We start from the raw sequence: 23,868 nt of genomic DNA on the forward strand, positions 1-23,868 counted from the left end.
AAGCCCTCGCCGCAATTCCGCGCGTTCATAGATCCACCTTGGGGGGAAGATCCTTCTCCTACTTAGCGGCCAAGACCTGGAATTCTCTCCCCACCCACCTCCGCCTTACACAGAACCACCTCTCCTTCAGAAAGCAACTTAAAACTTGGTTATTCGATAAGTAAAGTACCCCCCTCCCTCAAGCGCCTTGAGACCCTCTGGGTGAGTAGTGCGCTATACAAATTTTTGAACTTGAACTTTCACTACGTTTGAGGTCAGAATCCTTTGTGGGGGCTGCATTAACTGAACCCCTGTGTATGCATACTTTTGCAAGTGCATATGCTTGTTGGCAACTTTGCGGCAAGTCAATTGGGCTCCAAGTAGCCCCAAACTCCGGCAGCTTCTCCCACCAAGATCTTCAACCAACTCGCCTCGTGGGCACTGTGGCCTGCTACTTCTGGTGAGCTGCTCGAGGTCCTCTCGCGACTCCTATGCCTCTGGCCTGTGGGTCCATTTGAGGTTCACCTTTGTTTTCCTTTGGCTCCCCTGATTGCTCAGGGCCTGCCCCGACTCCCCTGCTTGTGGTTTGTCTCCTGGACCTTGCTGGTCCTAACGTGCACCTTCTTGACTTCCCTAATGGGTTGCATTTGCCAAGGTTTGTTTGTGCTCCCGCCAGACACCGACCCCTCAGCACTTGACATCCTTTGTGGGACAGCTTGTATCCGGCTCCTGGTCGACCTCAGCATCGTCTGGTCTCCACAGCTGCAGAGTCAAGGTAATCAACATCATCCCTGAAGCACCCGACATCGGATGGCATTCATCTTCCAAGTCTCCCGGTCACTATCGAGTGACATAGACTCTGTCCCCTCTGCTTTCAGGTACTCTTCTTCAAGAACCCAAGTTTGGATTTCCACAGACACTTTCTCCTCTTCCAGCAGCAGCACTATCCTGAAGTTCTCTATTAGATTCAACAGCGGTTTCCAACGTCACTTCACACCTATACACCCGGCTTCCCTGGAATAGCTAACTTGGGTACCACGATATCCACGGGTGGGGTGGCTCTCCAACCTTCGGTCTTCCACTGGGTTTCTTCAGGGTCCACTGGGAAGGGTCCCGAGTCTTTAATATTCCAACCATGACTTGCATATAGACTTGTATGGAGCATGCAGTCGTGTTCACACACTGCATACGCTCTCCGTGGGGTCCATATCTACTCACCTTGGGTGGTTCCTTGCGGTCCCAGCAATTATACGTCCTCTTGACATAGTCCTGATTCGAGTCGTGGTTTTTATACCTGTAGGAAGGTGGATACCCGACTATGGTTACCCCAGATTTTTTGCCTAGTGTTTAGCTGGTTTTCGACTTAGTTGGACTGGGAGCCTGCTAATCAGGGCCCCAGACTATCTGCTCTCTCTGTAAAATGTACTCCATGTACCTTAGGTACATCTCCAATTGGGTATTGGATCACCTTATCAGCCCCTGTACAGTGTACTGTAGGTACCCAGGATATAGGTGCATCCAAGGCCTACCAGGGGCTGCAGCATATCTTTTGCCACCCCTGGCTGGCTATCCAATCTGACACAACTGGCTGATCACTCAGCTGGGGCAAGGTGGTGTAAGGTGGTCACCCCTTGCTTAGATATAGTATACCTATATCTAAACCTATATCTGGACACATATACACCTATAAGTCACTCCTATGACAGGCCTTAACAATCCTGGATTCAGAGTGCTTGGTTTTATGTGAGATGGTGCTCTAGCATGAGCTGAGCCTGTCCGCAGCTTTCGGGACCAACTCCCTTAGCTGTTCTGGGATATTGCCATACCATATACTCTTAAGTGCATTATAATCCTCACGGTTACTTGCTAACTTTGGTTTGGCTTTATCAAAACATGTCATGTAAGGTGTCATACGCTTTGGAATACTACCCCCTCGCCAGTTCTGGCGACGGGGGTAGCATTCCACCCTTCTAGAGGGAAAATACATGTTACTTTGCCTAAACGCGGTTAAATCTAACCAGAGCCTCAGCATCACAAAATGGATGCTGCTGCCACAGACACAAGTCTGGCCTCCTGCTGCTGACCGAAACTCCAGCAGAGGAGGCCTGGACAAATGGTATCCTGTCACAGCACCACCCCAGACAGGCGATAGTGGATTGGGGCAGGGAGGGCTGAATGAAACTAGACACTGCCTGGGGCGCACAAGGCGTCCCATGCATAGTCCAGTTCAAACCGGTGCTGGGGCACTCCAGCCCCAGCTCTGGTGCAAAACTGGACAAAGGGAAAGGGGTGTAACCACCCCCTTCCTGGGTCCCACCCATGGGAGGGACCTAGCAGGTGATCCAGCCCCTAGATTTGGAATAAAGGTAAGAGCTGTGCCAATGCAATTTAGATCATCCTGACAAACTTTGAAACGAAACTCTGGACACTTCGACATCCTACTCAATGTAGAAGACTGAAGAATCTCCCTTGTGGTCAAGGAGTGGCCACCCTGTGCAAGCAGGCACCATCAGCGCATCAAGACTTTCTTTGCTGTTGCTCCCGCCGGAGCTCGAACGACAGAGACCGACAAGACCTGGACTCCCAGACTTCCAAAAGCCCAATCCACAGTCCTAGCAAAGCTTAGACCCGTGGAGGTGACGAGAGACGTGGGACCGGCCTTCTTGAAAAGTCGACGAAGTGCTTCCAGTGCAGCTCCTGAGGCACCCTCGACGTTGTGCTTTGGGGTTTGAGAAGCTCCAGCTCTGAGCAGCCTGTGCTCCAAAGATCACCTCTCCACACTCTCCGAGTGCTGCGTGGGGCCCTTTTGCACTTTTCCCGCTCAACGCGTTGTCCGGTCGCTTGCCCGTTGGCTAGTGGCCTCTGTGACGACGAAATCTTGAAACTACACTGCTGGTCTGGTTGCTCCAGACTGGCCCCAGCTCCCCTGAAATGGAGCCATCGATCTGACCTTCCCGGTCCGATCAAGAAGACATCTTAGAGTCCTGCGTGGGTTGCCTTTGCTAAGGCTTGGTGACTCCGAATCGAGTACCGACACCGCCGACAGCAAGAGCCTTTGTGGGACAGCTCGTGTTGACCAGCTGGTCATCATCGACCCTTCCTGGTCCACGAGGCAGCGGAGACAAACTCCTCGACATCACCTGATTGCAACCTGACATCGCCTGGTTCCTTCCTGGTTCCTCGCTGGTCACTGGCTAGTGACCTGAACTCTGTCCCCTCTGCTTTTAGGTACTCTTCATCTTCGATCCACCCTTGGATCCAACCGGACTCTTCTCTCCTGGCCGCCTGCAGCATCTTTTCCTCCAGGCTCCATAGAACTTCACGACGAAACCCAACACACTTTGCACCTATGCACCCGCTTCCTGTGGGTGAGGTAACGATATAACTCCGGTGCTCCTATAGTGGTTTACACCTCTAGTGTCCTAGTTTTAAGTGACTAAGTTCTAGTCCAGTCGGACGTCTCCGAAACCTAACACTTTCGGATTTTTACGCACCATTGACTTGTATGGTAAACGCGGTTGCCTATAGACTCTGCACCCGCATCCTGTGGGCCTCCTATATCCTAACCTTCGTTAGTCCAGTGTAGGCCCAGCGATTCCCTAGGCCCGAGGCCTGCTCATTGTTTGTGACGTGGTACTTATACCACTTTCTTAATATATGGTTTGAGTGGCCACCCGGCCTATCCATAATTGTGCAGCTTATTGTATGTTATACTGTGTTCTTTTTGTTTAACGCTTGTGCTCCTGTGCTCATAAAGAGTCAAGGGGATTATTCTAGAAATAAATACATATATTTTGTAATATATAACTTGTGTGGTGTCCTTTCATTTGGTATTTAAAAGGATTGCATATGGTAAAACAGCTGGCTTCACATGCCCTCTTGAGTTTAGCCTTAGACTGCTTTTGTCCATGCTACCCCTAGGATAGCTGGTCTATAAGGTTGACTTACAACCAATCACCATAAGGGTTGTTTGGACTGGTGCACGGTGCTCACTAGAATAGTGATCATCATATACCAGGCCAACTTCTCACAATACCACTTTCTTAGTATATAGTTTGCCCCCCCCCCCCCTCTGGGGCTCACTATGTATTAGTGCAATTTACAGTGATATCTTTGCTAAAGTATTAAGTGGTTTGTGTCCATCTCCTTGTAGGAGATACTGTAACGTACTAGATAGTGTTATATAATAAATACATATTTTTAGAACTACTTGGTGTGGTTCTTTTTCATGTAATCTATACTATAAGATTGTAGTCTGGTAAAACAAGCTGCTTAACACTCCTTCAAGACTAAGCCTGAAGGCTGCTCTCCACAGCTGCCACTTGGATAGCCTTCTAAGGTTGTCGGAGACCTCCTAAATCACCATAAGGGTTGTCTGGACAGGTACAAGGTGCCCATTTACCACAGTGGACATCATATACCAGGCTAGCTTCTCACAGGGTCCATAATGGACATCTGTCCTTCACAATCCATACAGGGTTAAAACCGTATTTCTTGGGAGTAGACATGGTACTGCTGTGAAAAGATTTTTGATCAGAAAATTCCTCAGAAGAACGACAGGGTGGAAAACAGAAAACAGACGTTATTGTACCAGGGCGGGAGCTTTATGGCTCCGGTGATGCTGACTGAAATCACTATTTATTTATTTTTAAAATGTATAAAGTGCGGCTTATACCCGTGGGTGTCTTGGCGCTATAACTCTGCTTATTGTCTCTATGATAAACATTATCGGACTTCAACAGTGATGCAATGAAATTTATTGGTCAAACAACCAAGTTTTTAACAATTTTCTAAACTGAAGTAATGAAGGTGAAGATCTAATCGTCATCGGAAGGGTATTCCAGAGTCTGGTGGCGGTGTTTGTAAAACATCTATCACCCCATGTGACCGTCCTGGTCCGTGGCACTGCCAATTGGTGCAGCTGTTCAGATCTAAGTGATCTGTTAGGTTGATAGAAAAAAAGCTTCTGTTTAAGAAACACCGGGCCAAGACCGTTTAATGCTTTGAAGGTGAGGCACAAGGTTTTAAATCTGATCCGATTTCTCACAGTTAGCCAGTGGTAGTTCCTGATTACTTGCTTAATAGATTGAAATTTGGGAGTGCCAGATAATAGCCTTGCTGCGGCATTTTGGATAAGTTGTAATTTGGCCACCACCCGGGATTGAGCGTTTGCAAATAATCCATTGCAGTAATCCAAGGACGAAAGAACCAAGGAGCTCACCACTGTTTTTCTTGCGTTGTCTGGAAGAAATGGTAAGATTTTTTTGAGGAGTCTAAGTTTGTGAAAAGCGGACGGTGCTACTTGATTGGCATGGTTGGCAAAATTCAGCTTTTCATCAAAAATTATCCCTAGGTTCCTAACCTTTTGAACGGGTACTGGAAGAGCTCCAAGGGGGGGGGGGGGCACCAGACTGAAGACCACAGCGGAGATAACTTTCCAAAAATCATTACCTCAGTTTTCTCTGAGTTAAGTCTTAAACAGTTCTCCGCCATCCACTCCTTAATTGCCAACATGCCTTCCTGAAACCGAGCGGCTACTTCTTCACCATCATTCTTGATGGCAAGCACCAACTGGGTGTCATCGGCATATGTGGTAAGGCTCATCCGGTAGTTTTTAATAACCCTAGCTAAGTCCGACACATAGATGTTAAAAAGTGTCGGACTTAGAGATGAGCCTTGCGGAACGCCACATGGTAGGGCAAGATCAACAGATTTAAATGATCCCAATGTTACTGCCTGCGTTCTACCCGACAGAAAAGAAGCCAGCAGAGCCTTAGCCATTGAGTGAATGCCCATTTCTTCGGCACGGTCAATCAAGATGGAGTGATTGACCGTGTCGAAGGCCGCTGATAGATCCAACAGGACCAATACCGCTGTGCCTCCTTGGTCCCTGATGGTCCTAATATCATCAGCAGCCTTAATAAGTGCGGTCTCAGTTCCATTCATTTTGCGAAACCCAAATTGAGAGTCGTCAAGAAGGCTGTTTTGTTCGATATATTCTGACAATTGCTTATTCATTGCTTTCTCCGCAACTTTGGCTAGGAACGGCAGGCTAGCGATCGGTCTGTAATTTTTCAGTGTAGTTTTGTCTAGACCAATCTTTTTAAGGAGAGGTTTCAGTAAGGTGTTCACTAACAAGGTCAGTTACAGGGGAGAAAATTTTAGGGGGGCAGGGATCTAAGGCTGAGCCCGTTTTTATAAGCCTAATAAAATCCGCTGTCTCCTCCTTCGTTATCTCCCTGAATTGAGAGAATGAACACTCAAGAGGCTTACTTGGTTACATAGGTTTAGGTTTAACAGGGGTTTTGGTTACTGAACATTCGGAGTAAATATAATTTACTTTTGAAAAGAAAAAGCCTGCCAGTGCGTTGCAGAATTCCTGTGAAAGGGGCGGGCTCAGATCTACCGATTTCCCTGCCAATGCTTTTACCACCTCGTACAATTGTCTACTTGAGTTTTTGGAATTTTCTATTTGCTGCTCAAAATATTTCTTTTTTGCCTCCTGAATCATTTTTTTGTAGACAGCTAATGTTTCTTTGTATATAGATTTGCTTTTATTATCATAGGTCTTTCGCCAGATTCTTTCCTGATTCCTACAGATCTGTTTTTGCTTTCTTAAGGTTTCTGAGAACCACGGGGCCGAAGGCACTTTCCTGTTTTTAGAGATGGATTTCAATGGCACATGTGCCTCCACCGCATTGCCCACCCAGGTGAAAAACTGATCCACTGCTGCGTTGGGTTCTGCCAGAATAACGGGACAGGACTTAGTCAAGGACATTCCAAAGATCTCGTAATCAATGTCCTTCCAGACTCTAAACTTTTCCTGTGTTGGAGGGGTCCCTTTAGGGGTAATAACCCGATTAATAGGAATTTGGCACAGAATGACATAGTGATCGGACCATGTAAGGGGCAGTACATCACTTATTACTAACTCATTAATGTTAGAGAAAATGCCATCTAATGTATGTCCAGGCTCGTGAGTTGGTACATTTATGAACTGATTTAGTCCTAGTGTTTCACAGTCAGCTAGTAAAGATTGAGTTTCAGAGTCCTCCGTTCTGTCTAAATGGAAGTTTAGATCTCCCAGGGCTATGAAGGGGTCGTCAATTGCCAATGGTTCCATCCATGACATAAAGGAGGACAGAAACTCAGATCGTGCACCTGGAGGTCTGTAAATAAGTGCTCCTTTAAGATTGTATGAAGGAGTAAGCTTGATGGCAAAATGTAATGCTTCACATCGAGTCCGACACCCTCACTGGCAACTTGAAAGATTTAAAAATGTCCAGATCCAGATCTGTCTGACGCCTGGGATTGTTCAACAGGTAGAAACGTCCCTCAGAAACAGAAAGTTCCAAGACATGAAACATTTTTCCTTACTTAGCAAACCGGTCAGATAACGCTGCTAACAATGACCCTAAAATATAAATATGTGTGGTAAAGTATAGAATTTAACTGTATAAAAATTCCTTTGGATACAATCTCAATGCTTTCCAGTCCTGTGGTGCAGAGGTAATTGCATTATATATGGAATGGTGTTTAGACCATGGGCTTGACATAACATTAAAATAATTTAAATACTGAATAGAAGATGTGTTTTGCATTTAACAGAAGTCCACTGTTATATAAAGGTATGTACCGTGATTGATGTACCATGATTGAGACTTGAACCCTGGTCTTTGTGTTGTCTATATGCACCATCTTTCATACACAATTACACATTTCTATTTGACCATCAAAACACAGAAATAAAAAGACAATTACAGATCGAACTAATACACAAATGTAATGTTTGAATTGACAAAGGAAAAATATATTATAATAATTTGGCTTTATTTCTAAAAGATGAAGCGATATGCTAGAATTTAACCTATCACTGTTGTTTTTGCTCCTAATGCATGCTCTCTTTTTGTCCACGAATACCAGGGCTTCAATTGAATCCAATGATTGTGCATATTAGATTCTGTATACTGTACCTGCACTGCTCCCACAAATCTAACTGAAGATACCAACTTAATTTTTAGCCTCAGTTTCAAATTCCTTCAGAATTACATAGCTTTTTAAACTTCGTAAGTTTACATTTTACATTTGTTGTGATTCTTCTTTCAAAGAAACAGTTGGTGGGCCGGACTGTTACCAAAGGAGACATTATTAGTTCATTACGTAGTGACTGAGGAATTTGTGTTCAGAGCAATGCTCAAAAAGCACAAAATACCATCCCCGCCACAGCATATTATCTTCTATATACAGGCACACCAGAAATGCTATGACAGAAGCTGCAGCTACTCACTCACCTTGCTGATGCCAAGCTCACAAATGAACTTCCATACTTCATGGGAGGACGCAAAAGAGCTGTTTCTCTGAATCATTGGATTCTGTTTACTTTCTCGAGCAGCTTCTGCCTGTAAGAGAAGAAAAAGGAACGAAACATGACAACATTCTGTACTCCTATTTCTTAGTTCTCTGTATTCATAGTTAAATAGAGAGAGTGGGAGCGTGTGTGTGAGAGAGAGAATGGGAGTTAGACTTCATGGTGGTAAGTAGCGAAGTCTGGGGAGTCTTGATTGTTCCCCTCAATGGACCCCAAGTATGTGAAGATGCACCATGAATATTTGCCTACATACCTCCCCCTTGTTCCTCTACAACCGTCTACCTCTCGTTTAATTGCACAGATGATAGATGAGCTGTTGTAAATAAAAGAAACTATAACATTTAGTTTTCGTTGTTATTCTCATGGCTGCCTCTATTCTCAACATTTGGAAAGACTGAAAAGAAAACAAGTGAATAGATGGAGAGAGCATTGGTCAAATTACACTGTAGAGAGAGCTGTACTTGTAGAATAAACATGGAGTATTCCAAGAGGCAGTCTTAAATTTTACCTCTGCTATTATTGGAACAGGCCTCTTGGGAACAAAATATGATAGCTTAATCCAAATGGAAAAGATGTGGATTCCGTCACAAATGAAGAAAACATTTAGGTGGTTGCCCTAATGAAGAAAATATGGATGCATTAACAAAGGAAGGAAACGTTATATTTACTGGACCAGGGTGTCAAAAGTAGCCCAGGGGACCAGACCCACACCAGACTTTAAATTCTACAGGTGGCTAACCTCTCAACACCTTAACTTGTAGAAACCTCTGAATTTTGTGCGTTAAGTCCTCAGAGTTCACTAGTTGTGTGCCCTAGTATCCTGAGGAAGGTGGCCTCTTAGCTGCATTATCAAATTAATTCACATTGGACTCTAAGGGCTCACTGAACCATTTTCCTTTAAGCCTCTCCCTCCTGGAATATGGGACTCCAATATTCTTTGATGCAGAGCATCCCCCCGCCGAGTTCTGAAAAAGATTAGAACCGACCAGGCCCAAGTCATCCTGGATTGGGCGACGAGAATATGGTGTCCAGAACTTCTGAGCATGAGCTTCTGTCTTCCAATCAGCCTGAAAAACCGTCATCACCTTTGTGAACACCTGAGGGGCACACGTGTTCCACTTTGCTGTGCCACTGTGAACCGTAGGTAACACTGATGGGCCTACAGGAAGAGGATATGAAAAAAGGCCTGCTGCCGCTTCGACGCTACCTTCCAGTCTTCAGAGTCAAGGGAAGATATGACCTGGGCCACAGTGAGCGTTTTAAATGTCTCCTTCTTCAGAAAGCCATTGAAAGGACGCAGATCTAGAATAGGGCAGAGGCCTTAGTGCTTCTTTGGCACAAGTAAGTAGCAGGAATAGCAACCACAACCTACTTCTCATTCCAGCACCATCTCAATGGCTTCTTTGACCATAAGAGCCTACACTTCCTGGCATAGCATGGAGAGGTAGTCCTCCATGAGCTGGTCGTAGGACAGTGGAATGGACAGGGCTGTTTCTAGGAGTGGGAGGGCGTAACCCCACTGGACAATTTGGAGTGCCCACTTGTCCAAGGTTTAGCTTGCCAATGGGGCCAGGTGATGCCTGATCTTGCCTCCAACAGGGTGACTGTGTCTTTATGAGGGTACACTAATGATGTTTTGAGGCTGCAGCTGGGTCAGTGGACTGGGCAGATCTCTGGCCTTGGTTCCCACAGGAGCTGTATGAGCTGCTTCTCTGGCCATGAAAATCCTGAGGAACCTGTTGGTTGTGGTGGCTTTGTTGGAATGACCTCAGCGGATTGCTCCTTCCATTGAAACCGTACAGTCTAAGTAACAGTGGGGCTGCGTGGGGTCACGGGGGGCATACGTACTGAGCGGAGATCCTACTCTCCCTGAAGTGCTCAAGCAGTGAATCTGCTTTGTCGCTGAACAAGCAAGTGCTATCGCAAGGCATGTCCCGAAGGGATGCCTCGACATCCCCTGAAAAGCCAGTTGATCTCAGCCAGACTTGGTGGGAGAATTTCACAACGAAGCAATGGCTCTGCCCAGTATGTCTCGCATGTCCAGCCCACATCTGTTGCTGAACTTTGCTGCGTCCCTGAAATCAGCAAAAACCTGGTTCAGACCTCCCTGAGACCATAGGCAGCACCTGTGCAACAGAGTCCCACATAATGTGGCTATATTGGCCCAAGAAGATGCAAGGTTTACCGACTACAATGCAAAGCTGGCAGAAGAGAAAACCCTCCTCCTGAATGTATCCAGCCTCTTGGATCCCCTATCCGGTGGAGTGGTAGAGAATAGGCCGGGATTCACTTTGGAAGTTGAGGCCTGCGCCACTAGGTTCAAAGGGGTTGGGTGAGGAAAGGTTGGTCACAAGGAGTGGACAGTAGTGATGTGCAATCGTCCTGTGCAAATTCCGGCCCAGGCCCTGAGCAAGACACTAGAGAGGGCTTCATTGAAGGGCAGCAAGAGTTCTGTGTGGGACACCCCAGTTGAAGCAGCTCCATTAAGACACCAGTCTTGACTTCCACGGAGGGTAGCTGAAGGTCGGTGACCTCTGCCACCCTCCTCACCACCATAGCAAAGGATGCCCCCTCCTCCGCAGCCAAACTAGAGGACATCAGGCCAGTGTCTGGTGAAGTGTCCATGCCACTGGCGTCACCTAGTTCCTATCAGTAGTCATCCTCCAACTAGATTAAAGGGTCTTCATGGAGATCACGGCAGCCAGAAGGATACTTAGATCCACGGCAGTAAAAATTCCCACAGGGCCCGTCAAAGGATTCCGGTTGGAGCTGGTGTCGACGCCGAGCAACGCCGGTTTAGCCTTGTATCGGAGTCACAAAGGACTATAGGCTCAGCATCGGAAAACATTTTAGGGCTGTACCCAAGTGAAGGTCATGGATTGGCGACTGCAGTCAGTCCAGATCCAGAGGGCCTGACTGGATTTCAGGCAGCGGTTCTCCCTTTGCACAAGTCCGAGCACTTCCAAGACCCATGGGAGCTCGAAGGCATTCCAGATGGCCAAGCAGCCAAAATAGTAGGTGCATGGCCTGAGTTGGGTGAAGGACGCTCCAGCTACAGAAAATTCAGAGAGGCGCGGAGCAGACCCAGGCGCAGGTCCCAAGGTGGAGTGTGGGAGCCAGGCCTCTACTTGTGGCATCGTCTGATGACTTGGACAGGCGTAGCAAAGTCGTACAGTGCTTCAACTTCTTGGATTTCTTATGTTTGTGGGACTTACCCATGTGACCAGACCTCAGAGGTGTAGAGGTTTCGATGTTGGGCCACCAGAAGCTTTGTCTTCCACTCCCGAATCTCCTTTGGATTCATGGTGCGCAGTCAGGTCAGTTCCTGGAGTCATGGGCTGGCTTCAGGCACCATAAGCAAATCAGATGGAGGAACAGACACTTGCATGTGACAGGGCCCACAGGGTTTAAAACCCACTGGTTTCTTAGAGGATATCACTAAAGCACACTGGTAGCAAAAGCCTAAAAAAGCCCATAAAATCTCCAGCAGTGGCCCTGCTGCAGGAAACGCACCTTACTGGTATCACATTCAAGGAGATGGACAGATGGGAGTTTAAAATTATAGTACATTCGGAATTCTCTTCTGGCTCCAGGGGTGTGGGTATCTTAGTTTAAAAACAATCTCTGCTAATAGTGCATAAAACAAAAACAGACGATCACGGCCACTTTGTGGTCATAGTAGGTCAATGGGAGAGGCGGTCTATCAATATGGTATCCGTTTACATTCCCCCTGCCCTACACACGGTAACAGTCCCAGCTCTTAGTGATTTCTTACTTGACCTTCCGGAAGGGGAGCTACTGATTGGAGGGGACTTTAATGCAACTATAGATGGAACTTTAGACCGATACCCTGCGAAGGCAAGCGTAACTGGCGTATCTCGCATTGGGAGTTTTATGGAGGCACTTGGGCTTGCTGACGTGTGGAGATGGCACCACCCCACGGCACGGCAATTCACCTTCCACTCTGGGGTACACAATAGCCTGTCCAGAATAGATTACTTTCTAGCTTCAGCAGATAGCCTGAGAAATATTGACAGTATAGAGATTAGGCCTAGAGGTATCTACGACCATTCCCCGGTGCTAATAACATACACATATCACCACAGGACGCGGCGCATGTCTATCCAATTTATCCTGGTTATTTACAGGTCCCCATGATTAAGAAGGCTGTCATAACGGAGACAAAACACTACTTCCAAGAGAATGTCATGTCGGTTAACTCTCAGACTACCCTGTGGGAGGCCTACAAAGCTGTGCTCAGAGGGAAGGCCATTGTCTCTATTACGGGGCACAAGCGAGGGAAGCAGCAGGAGCTGCATGATATAGAGCTAGAGCTGCATGGCGCTGAGGCCCACCACTCCAACGCCGGCTACATCCCAGAATTTGCGTCTTAAACAGCAACAGCACAGAGTACCTAAGGGAAGCTTCCAGGTTGCGGCTAAAGGCCACACAACATAATATATATGAAACGGGTACCAAAGCCGAAAAGCTTCTGGCGTGGCTGGACAAAAGGGAACAGGGTAATAAATGGACAGCGCGGATTCGGACGGGGAGGGACAAACGACAACGGACCCACAGACAATAGTACACACACTAGCACAACACTTTCGGCAGATGTATTCCATGATGACATTGGAAGAGGGGTTGACTTACATAAAAGATATTGATATGCCCAAGGTCACCCCGGATGCAGCTCTCACGCTTGAGGTGGATCTCACAGTAGAGTAGTTACAAGTGGCGATCGGGTCATTGCAATCTGGCAAAGAGGTAGGACCAAACGGTATACCCATTGAACTCTATAAAAAGACGGCGGGACTATTGCCCCACACCTGCTGCACATGTATTCCAACAGCTTACAGGTAGGCAAACTCCCGCTAGATCAGCGAATGGCCACTATAGTAGCAATACCTAAACCGGGTAGGCCTGCTGAAGAATGTACCTCATATCGTCCAATATCGTTGATTAATGCAGAGGCTAAAATCCTTGCAAAGCTCCTGGCAATTAGACTGACACCGCACCTTGCGACCTTGATACATCCGGATCAGTCCGGTTTTATGCCGGGCAGATATACGGCTCTGAACCTGAGACGCCTGCATGGTGTGATGGCCTGTATCCCATATCTTCAGGAACCAGCTGTCATACTGTCCCTGGACGCACAAATGGCGTTTGATATGGTTGAATGGCCCTTCCTGTTCGCTGTGCTTAGTCACTTTTGCGTCGGCCCTACATTTTGCGCATGGGTCCGTCTCTTATATACGAAGCCAGTGGCACTCGGTACTTCCAATGGACACATTTCCGATGACTTTCCATTGGCACGTGGCACACGCCAAGGCTGTCCTTTGTCGCTGCTGCTTTTTGCTCTGGGCATTGAGCCGCTGGCGGCGTGGATTAGGTGGGAGCCAATGATCCGAAGACTCAAATGGGCGGAAGGGTGGGAAGACTGCATCTCCTTGTATGCGGATGACGTACTGTTATATATGGCCTCCCCTAGGCGCTCCATACTGGTTCTCCTCAATATATGTGAGCTCTTCGGGCAGGAGTCTGGATACACCATAAACTGGTCCAAATCTGTACTACACGGCCCTGCACCGCAACTCCCTAAAGATTGCCCGCTCCAGGTCACGGACAACACATTTAAATATTTAGATAGATATATATATATATATATATTCACTGAAAAAACCATAGGTTATAGACCATATATAGTTAGGAATTAGCATTTACAAAACCTTATTTTACTCACACAAAACCATTGAAATTTCATATATAGTTAGTTGCACTAACTATATATCGCGCACCCGCAATCCACTGCTGATCATGTCACATATTACATCATTCATGACATGATCAGTGACATCACTGATGACACCAAAAACGCCCGTAATGACCTCCAGCAACCGGGGTAAGAGCGCTGCAAGTGCCCGTGTGTGACTGTTTGGAGAGAGGAGGACGACATACAATTTGCACAAGTGGTCGAGTGGGGTGGGTAGTTAGCCACCAAGGGACCATACAATATAGTGACTCTTTGTATGCCAGTTAGTTTAAAGCAATATATCCCCACACATAACAGCGGAATGTCAGGCGATGCACGAAGAGCCCGTGAGCTCGCTGCACAACAGATGTTCTCAGAAGAGCTAGAGAATGAAACTAGCGCTATTACAGGAGCAGGAGGGGAGGCAAGTACAGCAACACCAAGTAATGTTAGAACGGCCTTCAAGGAATTGGAAAAGCTCAAACGAAATGAGCAGTCCAAATGGTGGGAGGCGCGTTCCCTCAAGAGGTACTTGGATGTTGGGAGAGTGCCTAGAGGGCTGCGCATTATGCTGGCCCCCAACTATGAGTCGCCTAACCCCCTTATGATGGTAGCTTGGGGCCAATGCAATCTTGACTCTTCTTGCCGATTGATACAAATCTTGGTACAATATGCTGAGATTGACGGTGAGGAGCTGCAGAAGAAAATAGATGCTCTGGAGGAGTCAATAAAAACGCAAATAGGAGGAAAGGAGACCCCAGAAACAACAAAACTAAGGGAGGAAATGACAATAAGATTGGCGAAGGAGGAAGAGAAAATAAAGGCCAGAAAAATTCATAAATTTAAAAGGGACAGAGACGATTATGCCAACGGGCAAATCTTTACTTTTGCACGTCGTTATGATACTTTAAGAGCTGCCACAGCTAAGAACCGTGGAATAAAACATACGGAAGCAGCCAAAGTAACAGAGGATGATTCAGTGGTCTATAGTTCGGCCGTAGAAAGTGGCTCGGACAATGAGGGACCGAGAGACAAAAACAATGTTACACTGACTTTGGGGGAAGAGTTGGAAATTTTAACAGACAGCAGAAAAGACACCCTGAGGTCACGATTCAAGAACAAAACTGTGCAACAAAAACCCAACGCAGAAGGGGCAGGCGCAACGCAGCAAAACAAAGGAGAGCCAAGCAGGCGAGGTCGGGGCCGGGGAGCAACTCGGAAACCACGACAATAACTCCCGTTGCAGAGCCACCAATCATGGATAATGCTCAGGAGAAGGATGTAACTAATATCAACACATCAAAATCAATAATCAACCTGAGCTCCACAGTATTAAACAAGGCAGAAGAACAACTTCTGATGTTGGGTCTGAATTTTTGTCCGGAATCAAACTTTTGTTACACCAGAACAAGGGCAGACGTGTACCAATATATACGGAAATTAAAGTTGAAAAAACAATTTCTGCATAAATCATCCAATGAAAGCACTAATCCACCACAAACGAGATCAGGCAATGAAGGATTAACGGTGCAGGATATTGGCCTTTTTCACAACTTGTGTCAATTGGAAAGTGAGGATAGTCTGGGGACACAAGAAAGAGTTGCACTCAGTGGGCAATTGAAACCACGCACCCCATTTAAGCCCAAGTCCAAATATATCCCACTATCGGCCCGCGATGGATTAGATGCATTCAGTGAATCAGTGGTGATGTAAATTAAAAAATTGGCCCGTGCAAACAACAAGGGGGACAAAAAATACACAAGCCAAGAAAGAAGATTAAATCAATTGGTAAATATGCTACAGAATGCAGAATTGGTGATCCGCAATTCTGATAAGGGTGGAAACATCGTGTTGTGGCCAAACGAAGATTACCTTAAAGAAGCATACAGTCAGTTGGATGACATCAGGTGCTATAGAAAGAGTAATCCACACCATTATAGACTGATGCAGGAGAGTCTATGTAAAAAGTTGGTAGCCTGGAAGGGGCTAGGTATGTTGAGTGGGGATGAATTCAAATACATCAAAAATGACCACCCACTAACACAATATATATACTTCATACCGAAGGTGCATAAAAATCTGACCACCCCACCGGGACGTCCTATAATATCAGCATGTGGTGGGCCCCTGGAAAACTTGTCAAAATACGTGGACTACTTTCTACAGGCACATATGAAATCCTTGAACTCATACGTACAGGACACCGGAGATTTCCTGCGGAAAATTGAACAAATTGAATGGAAATCTGATTTCCTCCTGGTGACACTGGACGTCAGTTCATTGTATACTTGTATTAAACATATGGATGGCCTACGGGCATGTGAATACTATTTAAGCAGTAGGCCAATGGAACTGACCAATCATACAAAGATGCTTCTTGAAATGTTATCTTTTTGTCTAGAAAATAACTACTTTATGTTTAATGGCCAACTATACCAGCAAACCCAGGGTGTAGCCATGGGGGCCAGCTTCTCCCCAAGCTATGCCTGCCTCTTTATGGGGTGGTGGGAGGAGCTGGTCCTAAGGCGGAAATATACACACCAGTGCACCACCAATATAATATCATGGCTGAGGTTTATCGATGACCTTTTTATTGTTTGGCATGGAACTGAAGAAAGTGTTTTTAATTTTGTACAGGACATCAATGTTAATGATCTTAATCTGAATTTTACTTCTAGTATCAGCAAGGAGTCGGTGACATTTTTAGATGTGCGTGTTTTTCTAGATAATAATGTTCTTAGTACTACCCTTTTTAGAAAACCTACGGCGGGGAACACTCTTTTACATGCTACAAGTGCCCACCCAAAACACCTGATAAAATCAATCCCGTACGGTGAGATGCTACGCATCCGCCGTATATGCAGTAATGAAGAGGATATGCAGGTTAAACAACAAGAAAGTCTTTGTAGATTTGTGGAAAGAGGATATGGGGCCAGAACAGTAGAAACCGCCATCAGGAAGTCACGACTTAAAGCTAGAGGTGATCTACTAAAGTCCAGTGAAAAAGCGAGCCAGGCTCAGAGTACAGAAGGCAATTCAGTCAGACTAGTTTTGACATACTCCAGACAAGAAAAAGAACTTAGGAGTATAATAAGGCGCAACTGGCACTTTGTGCAGGATGACTCAGTTATAGGGAGCTTGATGTCCACCAATCCCTCAATAACCTACCGAAAGGGTATGAGTTTGGGCTCTATCCTAACAAAGAAAAGCAAGGAATGTTTTGGTAAGGAACCCTGGCGCCCTATAAGCAAAGGGTTCTATAAATGCTTTGCGTGTAAGGCATGCCAGCATGGTGTTAACACCAAAAAATACACCACGGTTATCCCAAAAATCACGAGGGAAATCAAACAACATCTGACTTGTAAAACGGAATTCTGTATATACATCTTGGAATGTGAATGTGGGCTAAAATATGTAGGGAGTTCAAAACTACCTATCCACAAACGTATCCTGCAGCACTTGCGTGCGATAACTAACAAAGATCAAAGTTATCCAGTTGCCAGGCATTTTGAGGCCTTCCACAATAGCAAACCTCAGTGTTTAAAATATTTTGCTATTGAGTCAATCCCTGCCACAAAAAGGGGGGGAGATAGGGAGGCCCTTATGCGTAAAACCGAAACGAAATACATTCTGGAATTTGATGCCAAATGGCCCGGGGGATTAAATACCACGGAAGACCTCCATACATATTTATGAGATGTTATCAGTAATATATGTGAGGTCCCCCATAGGTATTTGTGTAATCAACAACAAGACACGGCAACAAAATACCCATCTTACAATAAGGAGGAATTTAGGAATATACAATTGCTAGATTTGCACATATTTTGTACTCATATTAAATCTGTCTTTTAAAACCATTTTTTGTTTTTGGACAGATTATAAGTATTAATTGAGTGAAAATAATGATCAATTATCTCTGGCTGATTTTAGATATCAGGGTAGTTTTTATCCGGGTGTCTTTCTTTTTTAGCTGGTTTTAATTGTGCCACCGACTTCCTCCTTTTATAATTATGAAATTGTAATGTGTATAGTATTTTTAGCTGATGGTGCTCTTATTTACTATAGTGTCTTAGATCTTTGCAGTTATCAAGTAATGAACTGCTAATTAACATGAAGTACTGTATGAATTAATATGAATATGTCCCTTATATGAACTTTTTATTTATGAATTGTCCTCTAAGATGTTCCTAACAACTATGCGCTATAATGAATTTTACTTTTAACCAAATTGAAATGCGAAATGTAAAATATCTATACAATAATTTCACTAAATGATGTAAGCATGAGTCACTTTATCTATTATGCGCCTTTGCACGAGTTCACTTTTAAGGATTTATAATGGGGGATCCCACTGTAAAATTAAGTGAAATATTTATGAAATAAGCACTAGGGGTTGCAATAAGTGCCACAGATATCCTATGGAGGACTAAGGTGTTGGAAAATGATAAACACTCATAAACAGCAATGGGAAATTTCACTATCTATATGATTTAGTGAGCCCTTAATGAACTAGTGTAATTATATAGAGACTAAAACATTTTGTCGCTACTCATGTGGTTAATTGTAAATAAGTATTATGAATATGTTAATGGAGAATTTGTTTCATTTATTATAGTTTGAGCACGATAGGGTGAGCACTGATTAAAATTAGAAAGTTTTGCAAATGGATAAATAGAGTTGAAAATAAGTACGGAAACTCTAAAGCATTTATGCAGTTATCTTCTTTTTTCTAAAAAAACTTTAATTGTTGAAGGAATGGAGTTTTTTCTGAATATGGTACAAATTATTTGCATAATGAGAATGAGAATGGGTATATGCAAACGTATTTAAACAGTTATAAATGCTCCATTAATTTCAATGTATTTAAACGGATAGCATTTTCTCTATGTCCATTTGTACATGTGAGCACTTGCACTTTAAAAGGAGGTTGAATTTATGGCATCGTCATGTGACCAAGGCCGCAGGGACGGCCGAAACGCGTCATGACTAGCTGTTGGGGTTAATAAACACTGCAGAAAACTTCAGGAAGTGGTCCTTGCCTTGTTTTTTTCGCCTAGGAACGGTGAAAGTACTGCGAGGTATTGCAGAGATATATACATATGTATGTATATACATATACACATATATATATACATATGTATACACATATATATATACATATGTATACACATATATATATATACATATGTATACACATATATATATATACATATGTATACACATATATATATATACATATGTATACACATATATATATACATATGTATACACATATATATATATACATATGTATACACATATATATATACATATGTATACACATACATATACATATGTATACACATACATATACATATGTATACACATACATATATATATACATATGTATACATATATATATATATATATATATATATATATGTATACATATACATATGTATACATATACATATATATACATATGTATACACATATATATATATATACATATGTATACATATATATATACATATGTATACACATATATATATATACATATGTATACACATATATATATACATATGTATACACATATATATATACATATGTATACATATATATATATATATATATACATATGTATACATATATATATATATATACATATGTATACATATATATATATATACATATGTATACATATATATATACATATATATATACATATGTATACATATATATATACATATGTATACATATATATATACATATGTATACATATATATATATATATATATATATATATATGTATACATATATATATATACATATGTATACATATATATATATACATATGTATACATATATATACATATGTATACACATATATATATACATATATATACATATGTATACATATATATACATATATACATATGTATATATATACATATATACATATGTATACATATATATACATATATACATATGTATATATATACATATATACATATGTATACATATATATACATATGTATATATATATATATATATACATACATATGTATACATATATATATATATACACATATATACATACATATGTATACATATATATATATATATATATACATATATATATACACATATGTATATATATATATATATATATATATATGTATACATATGTATATATATATATATATATGTATACATATATATGTATACATATATATGTATATATATATATATATCCAACAAAATACCGGACTCCCAAAGTGAAGGGACCACACGGAAGCTTCATGCTGAAAACATCAGGTTTATTCACACCTTGCTCGTGGCATCGAGTATGGTTGCAGCCTCAGTGAAATGTTCTGGCCAAACGCGTTTCGGGATAGCCTTCTCCCTTCGTCAGTGGCGCTTCGTACTGTTAAGCGGCCGTCCCGGTCGCGAAGAGGACCCACCGCATTCAGTTACGGACCAGCAAACACCGTCCGGTGTTTGACATATGGAGGGAAGCTGTGTGAAGCGCAATTCCAGTACGTGCTCACACAAACAACGTTTGCACCTACAAAGCTGCGTGTCAGAAGAGCTGGTAGCCCCCTCAACCCACTGGGGCTTGAATTAAAGTACAATGGCAAACGAACTCGCATACCCACTTGGGAATTATTCACAGAGACTACAACGCCCAGAAGGCCGTTGCTACGGCCCCGCCCCCGCCCAGGGGCAGGTGATTGAACTGAACACTTTAAACACAGCGAGACCGCTTGCTTTTATGAAGCGCCACTGACGAAGGGAGAAGGTTATCCCGAAACGCGTTTGGCCAGAACATTTCACTGAGGCTGCAACCATACTCGATGCCACGAGCAAGGTGTGAATAAACCTGATGTTTTCAGCATGAAGCTTCCGTGTGGTCCCTTCACTTTGGGAGTCTGGTAATTTGTTGGATATATATATATATGTATACATATGTATATATGTATACATATGTATACATATGTGTATATATATATATATATGTATACATATGTATATATATGTATACATATGTATATATATACATATGTATACATATACATATGTATACATATATGTATACATCCAACGTAAGCACAGGAACCCTTTCGGGAAGGAGCCACACACGAAAAAGATGCAAATTTCTCTTTTATTTTCAAAAGCTCGCCAGCCGGCTTCTCTCATCAGAGTTCCTTCCAACTGCTGCCAAACATGTTTCGAGAGACCACGCTCTCTTTATCAATGGCATACGATGTAAGTCATTCACAGGTGCCCCCTTTATCTTTAGTCCCCGCCTACTGGGCGTGTACTGTCACCATGGCGTTATGGGCTCTGTAGTCCTTGTAAATACAATGGAGCATCTTGCCTTGACTTGACAAAATAAAACATCCAAGTGGATTGAAGGATTCACCTTTGCTTTCAGCCGGCCCCGCTTTTCAGCTCCTGAAAGAGTTTTTTTCTGGGACTCCCCTGCAGAGCCCCAGAGAGTTCGTGTCCTTGTTGACCTCAAGTGGGAACAACGCTGGTTCTGCTGAAACAGCAGCAGGCTTCTCCCCACGACCGGGACGGCCGCAATACATCCAACGTAAGCACAGGAACCCTTTCGGGAAGGAGCCACACACGAAAAAGATGCAAATTTCTCTTTTATTTTCAAAAGCTCGCCAGCCGGCTTCTCTCATCAGAGTTCCTTCCAACTGCTGCCACAACTGCTGCCAAACATGTTTCGAGAGACCACGCTCTCTTTATCAATGGCATACGATGTAAGTCATTCACAGGTGCCCCCTTTATCTTTAGTCCCCGCCTACTGGGCGTGTACTGTCACCATGGCGTTATGGGCTCTGTAGTCCTTGTAAATACAATGGAGCATCTTGCCTTGACTTGACAAAATAAAACATCCAAGTGGATTGAAGGATTCACCTTTGCTTTCAGCCGGCCCCGCTTTTCAGCTCCTGAAAGAGTTTTTTTCTGGGACTCCCCTGCAGAGCCCCAGAGAGTTCATGTCCTTGTTGACCTCAAGTGGGAACAACGCTGGTTCTGCTGAAACAGCAGCAGGCTTCTCCCCACGACCGGGACGGCCGCATGTACATATATACATATGTATACATATATATATATATATATACATATGTATACATATATATATATATATATATATGAGAAGGAATCCCAACCTGTCAGTGGATGACAGGCAACAGGGTGCAGACCTCAAAGCGCCACAGCAGACAGCCAAAAGCAAAGCTCACAGACGAGCCAACTCAAGTGAGTAGCAGGTTTAAACGTTTTATTAGAAGTAACGCGTTTCACTCCACTGGGGAGCTTGTTCACACAAAGGCACTCAAAAAAAGTGAAGGAATATATACAAGATGTAGGGAGGGGCTTGATTGGGAAAACACGCCCAAAAGTAAAAGAAAAAAATAAATAAAGAAACAGTGCATAAAATAAAACATGTTATTTGTCACATGAACAGAAACCTGTACCACATATAATTACACAATGTAAACAGTGATTGTGGCAATTGTAAATGGTATGATGTAAAATACAAACAAGGATCAAAAGCTTTCGATGACACTTAAAAATAGCTGGCTAGGAGCCAAAAAAGCAAAATAGCAAATGTCACGGCATAGTGCCTATGATGTGCTTATCAAGGGTTTAAGCAAGCCGGCAATAAAATCTAGAACGCAAACAACTCAAGACATAGTGCCTAATAAGTCCAGCAATGCCACAGTTTTCAAAATTGAAGAAAACGTCATATCAATGGAAAGCAGGTAATAATGGTACAAGTTAAATACTGCAAAGATAGTGCACAGCAGTAAATAGTAAAGTAAAAGGAAAGCACAATAAATTAAAAAATGAAAAAATCAAAAAAGATACAAGAGCCCAACCACAAATGTGTAAAGATAAAATGAAAAACAAAGGAAAGCAAGGGAACAAGTAATAACACTAGAGGCGAGAAAGATATACTTAACATGACGTGAATGCTTGGTCAGAACATATTATCAAAGAAATAAGATTTAAGAGCAGGCGTCATATCAAAAACGTGGCAATGAGCCAAGACCACCAGATGATGCCTTAACTGAACAAGAGAAGGAAAAGAGATCAACAGAGACCAAAGACCAATGGGTCAACAATTAAAGGTTACAGGAAACTTTTCAGATCCTCACTCAGATTAAGCCCGTTAGGGGCCTTGGTATCGAGGGACATAATGAGTTGAGATTCTCGCTGTCTCAACAATTTTTCACGGTCCCCACCACGACTGGGTTGAGGAACTGAGCAGAGGACTGTGTATTGTAAGTCCCTAAGTTTCTTGTCATGGACTGCTCCAAAGTGCCTGGCCACCGGGTAATTACTGTCACTATTGACAATGGCCCTGATGTGCTGAAGTATTCTTTGATGAACAGGCAGCTTGGTGCTGCCTATGTACTCCAGATTACATGTACACCTGAGCTTGTAGACCACAAACTCCGATCTACATGTAAGATATTCTTTGATGGGAATGGGCGTGTTGCTAAATGCAGTGACATATTCAATAGTATTAGTCGCAAAATTGCTGGCACGGCAGGAAGTGCACCTAAAGAAGCCCATTTTAGTGGTCTTAGTAAGTTTGGGTGGATTTTCAGGTGCTATCCTATCAAGAGCATCGCGCATGGATGGCGCACGTCTGAAAGTGATGGTTGGGGTTTCAGGTAGCATTGGACCCAAGATAGGATCCGTCAGAATGATAGGCCATTCAGTGCCAATGATACGTCTGATCTTTCGCTCCTGTGAGCTGAAA

At 43.4% G+C, this 23,868-nt stretch overlaps 1 protein-coding gene across 1 annotated transcript in view; it reads right to left on the reverse strand.

Moving 5' to 3' along the window:
* POLR3F (RNA polymerase III subunit F) overlaps nt 1-23,868 on the reverse strand; it is a 229,670-nt gene that overhangs the window by 63,818 nt on the left and 141,984 nt on the right. The window contains exon 7 of the mRNA XM_086926913.1: nt 8,271-8,378. Coding sequence (XP_086783039.1) covers nt 8,271-8,378 — 108 coding nt within the window. The remainder of the gene's footprint in view (nt 1-8,270; nt 8,379-23,868) is intronic.

This window comes from Lissotriton vulgaris, chromosome 6 (assembly GCF_964263255.1).
Source record: "Lissotriton vulgaris chromosome 6, aLisVul1.2, whole genome shotgun sequence".
Taxonomy (NCBI): Eukaryota; Metazoa; Chordata; class Amphibia; order Caudata; family Salamandridae; genus Lissotriton; species Lissotriton vulgaris.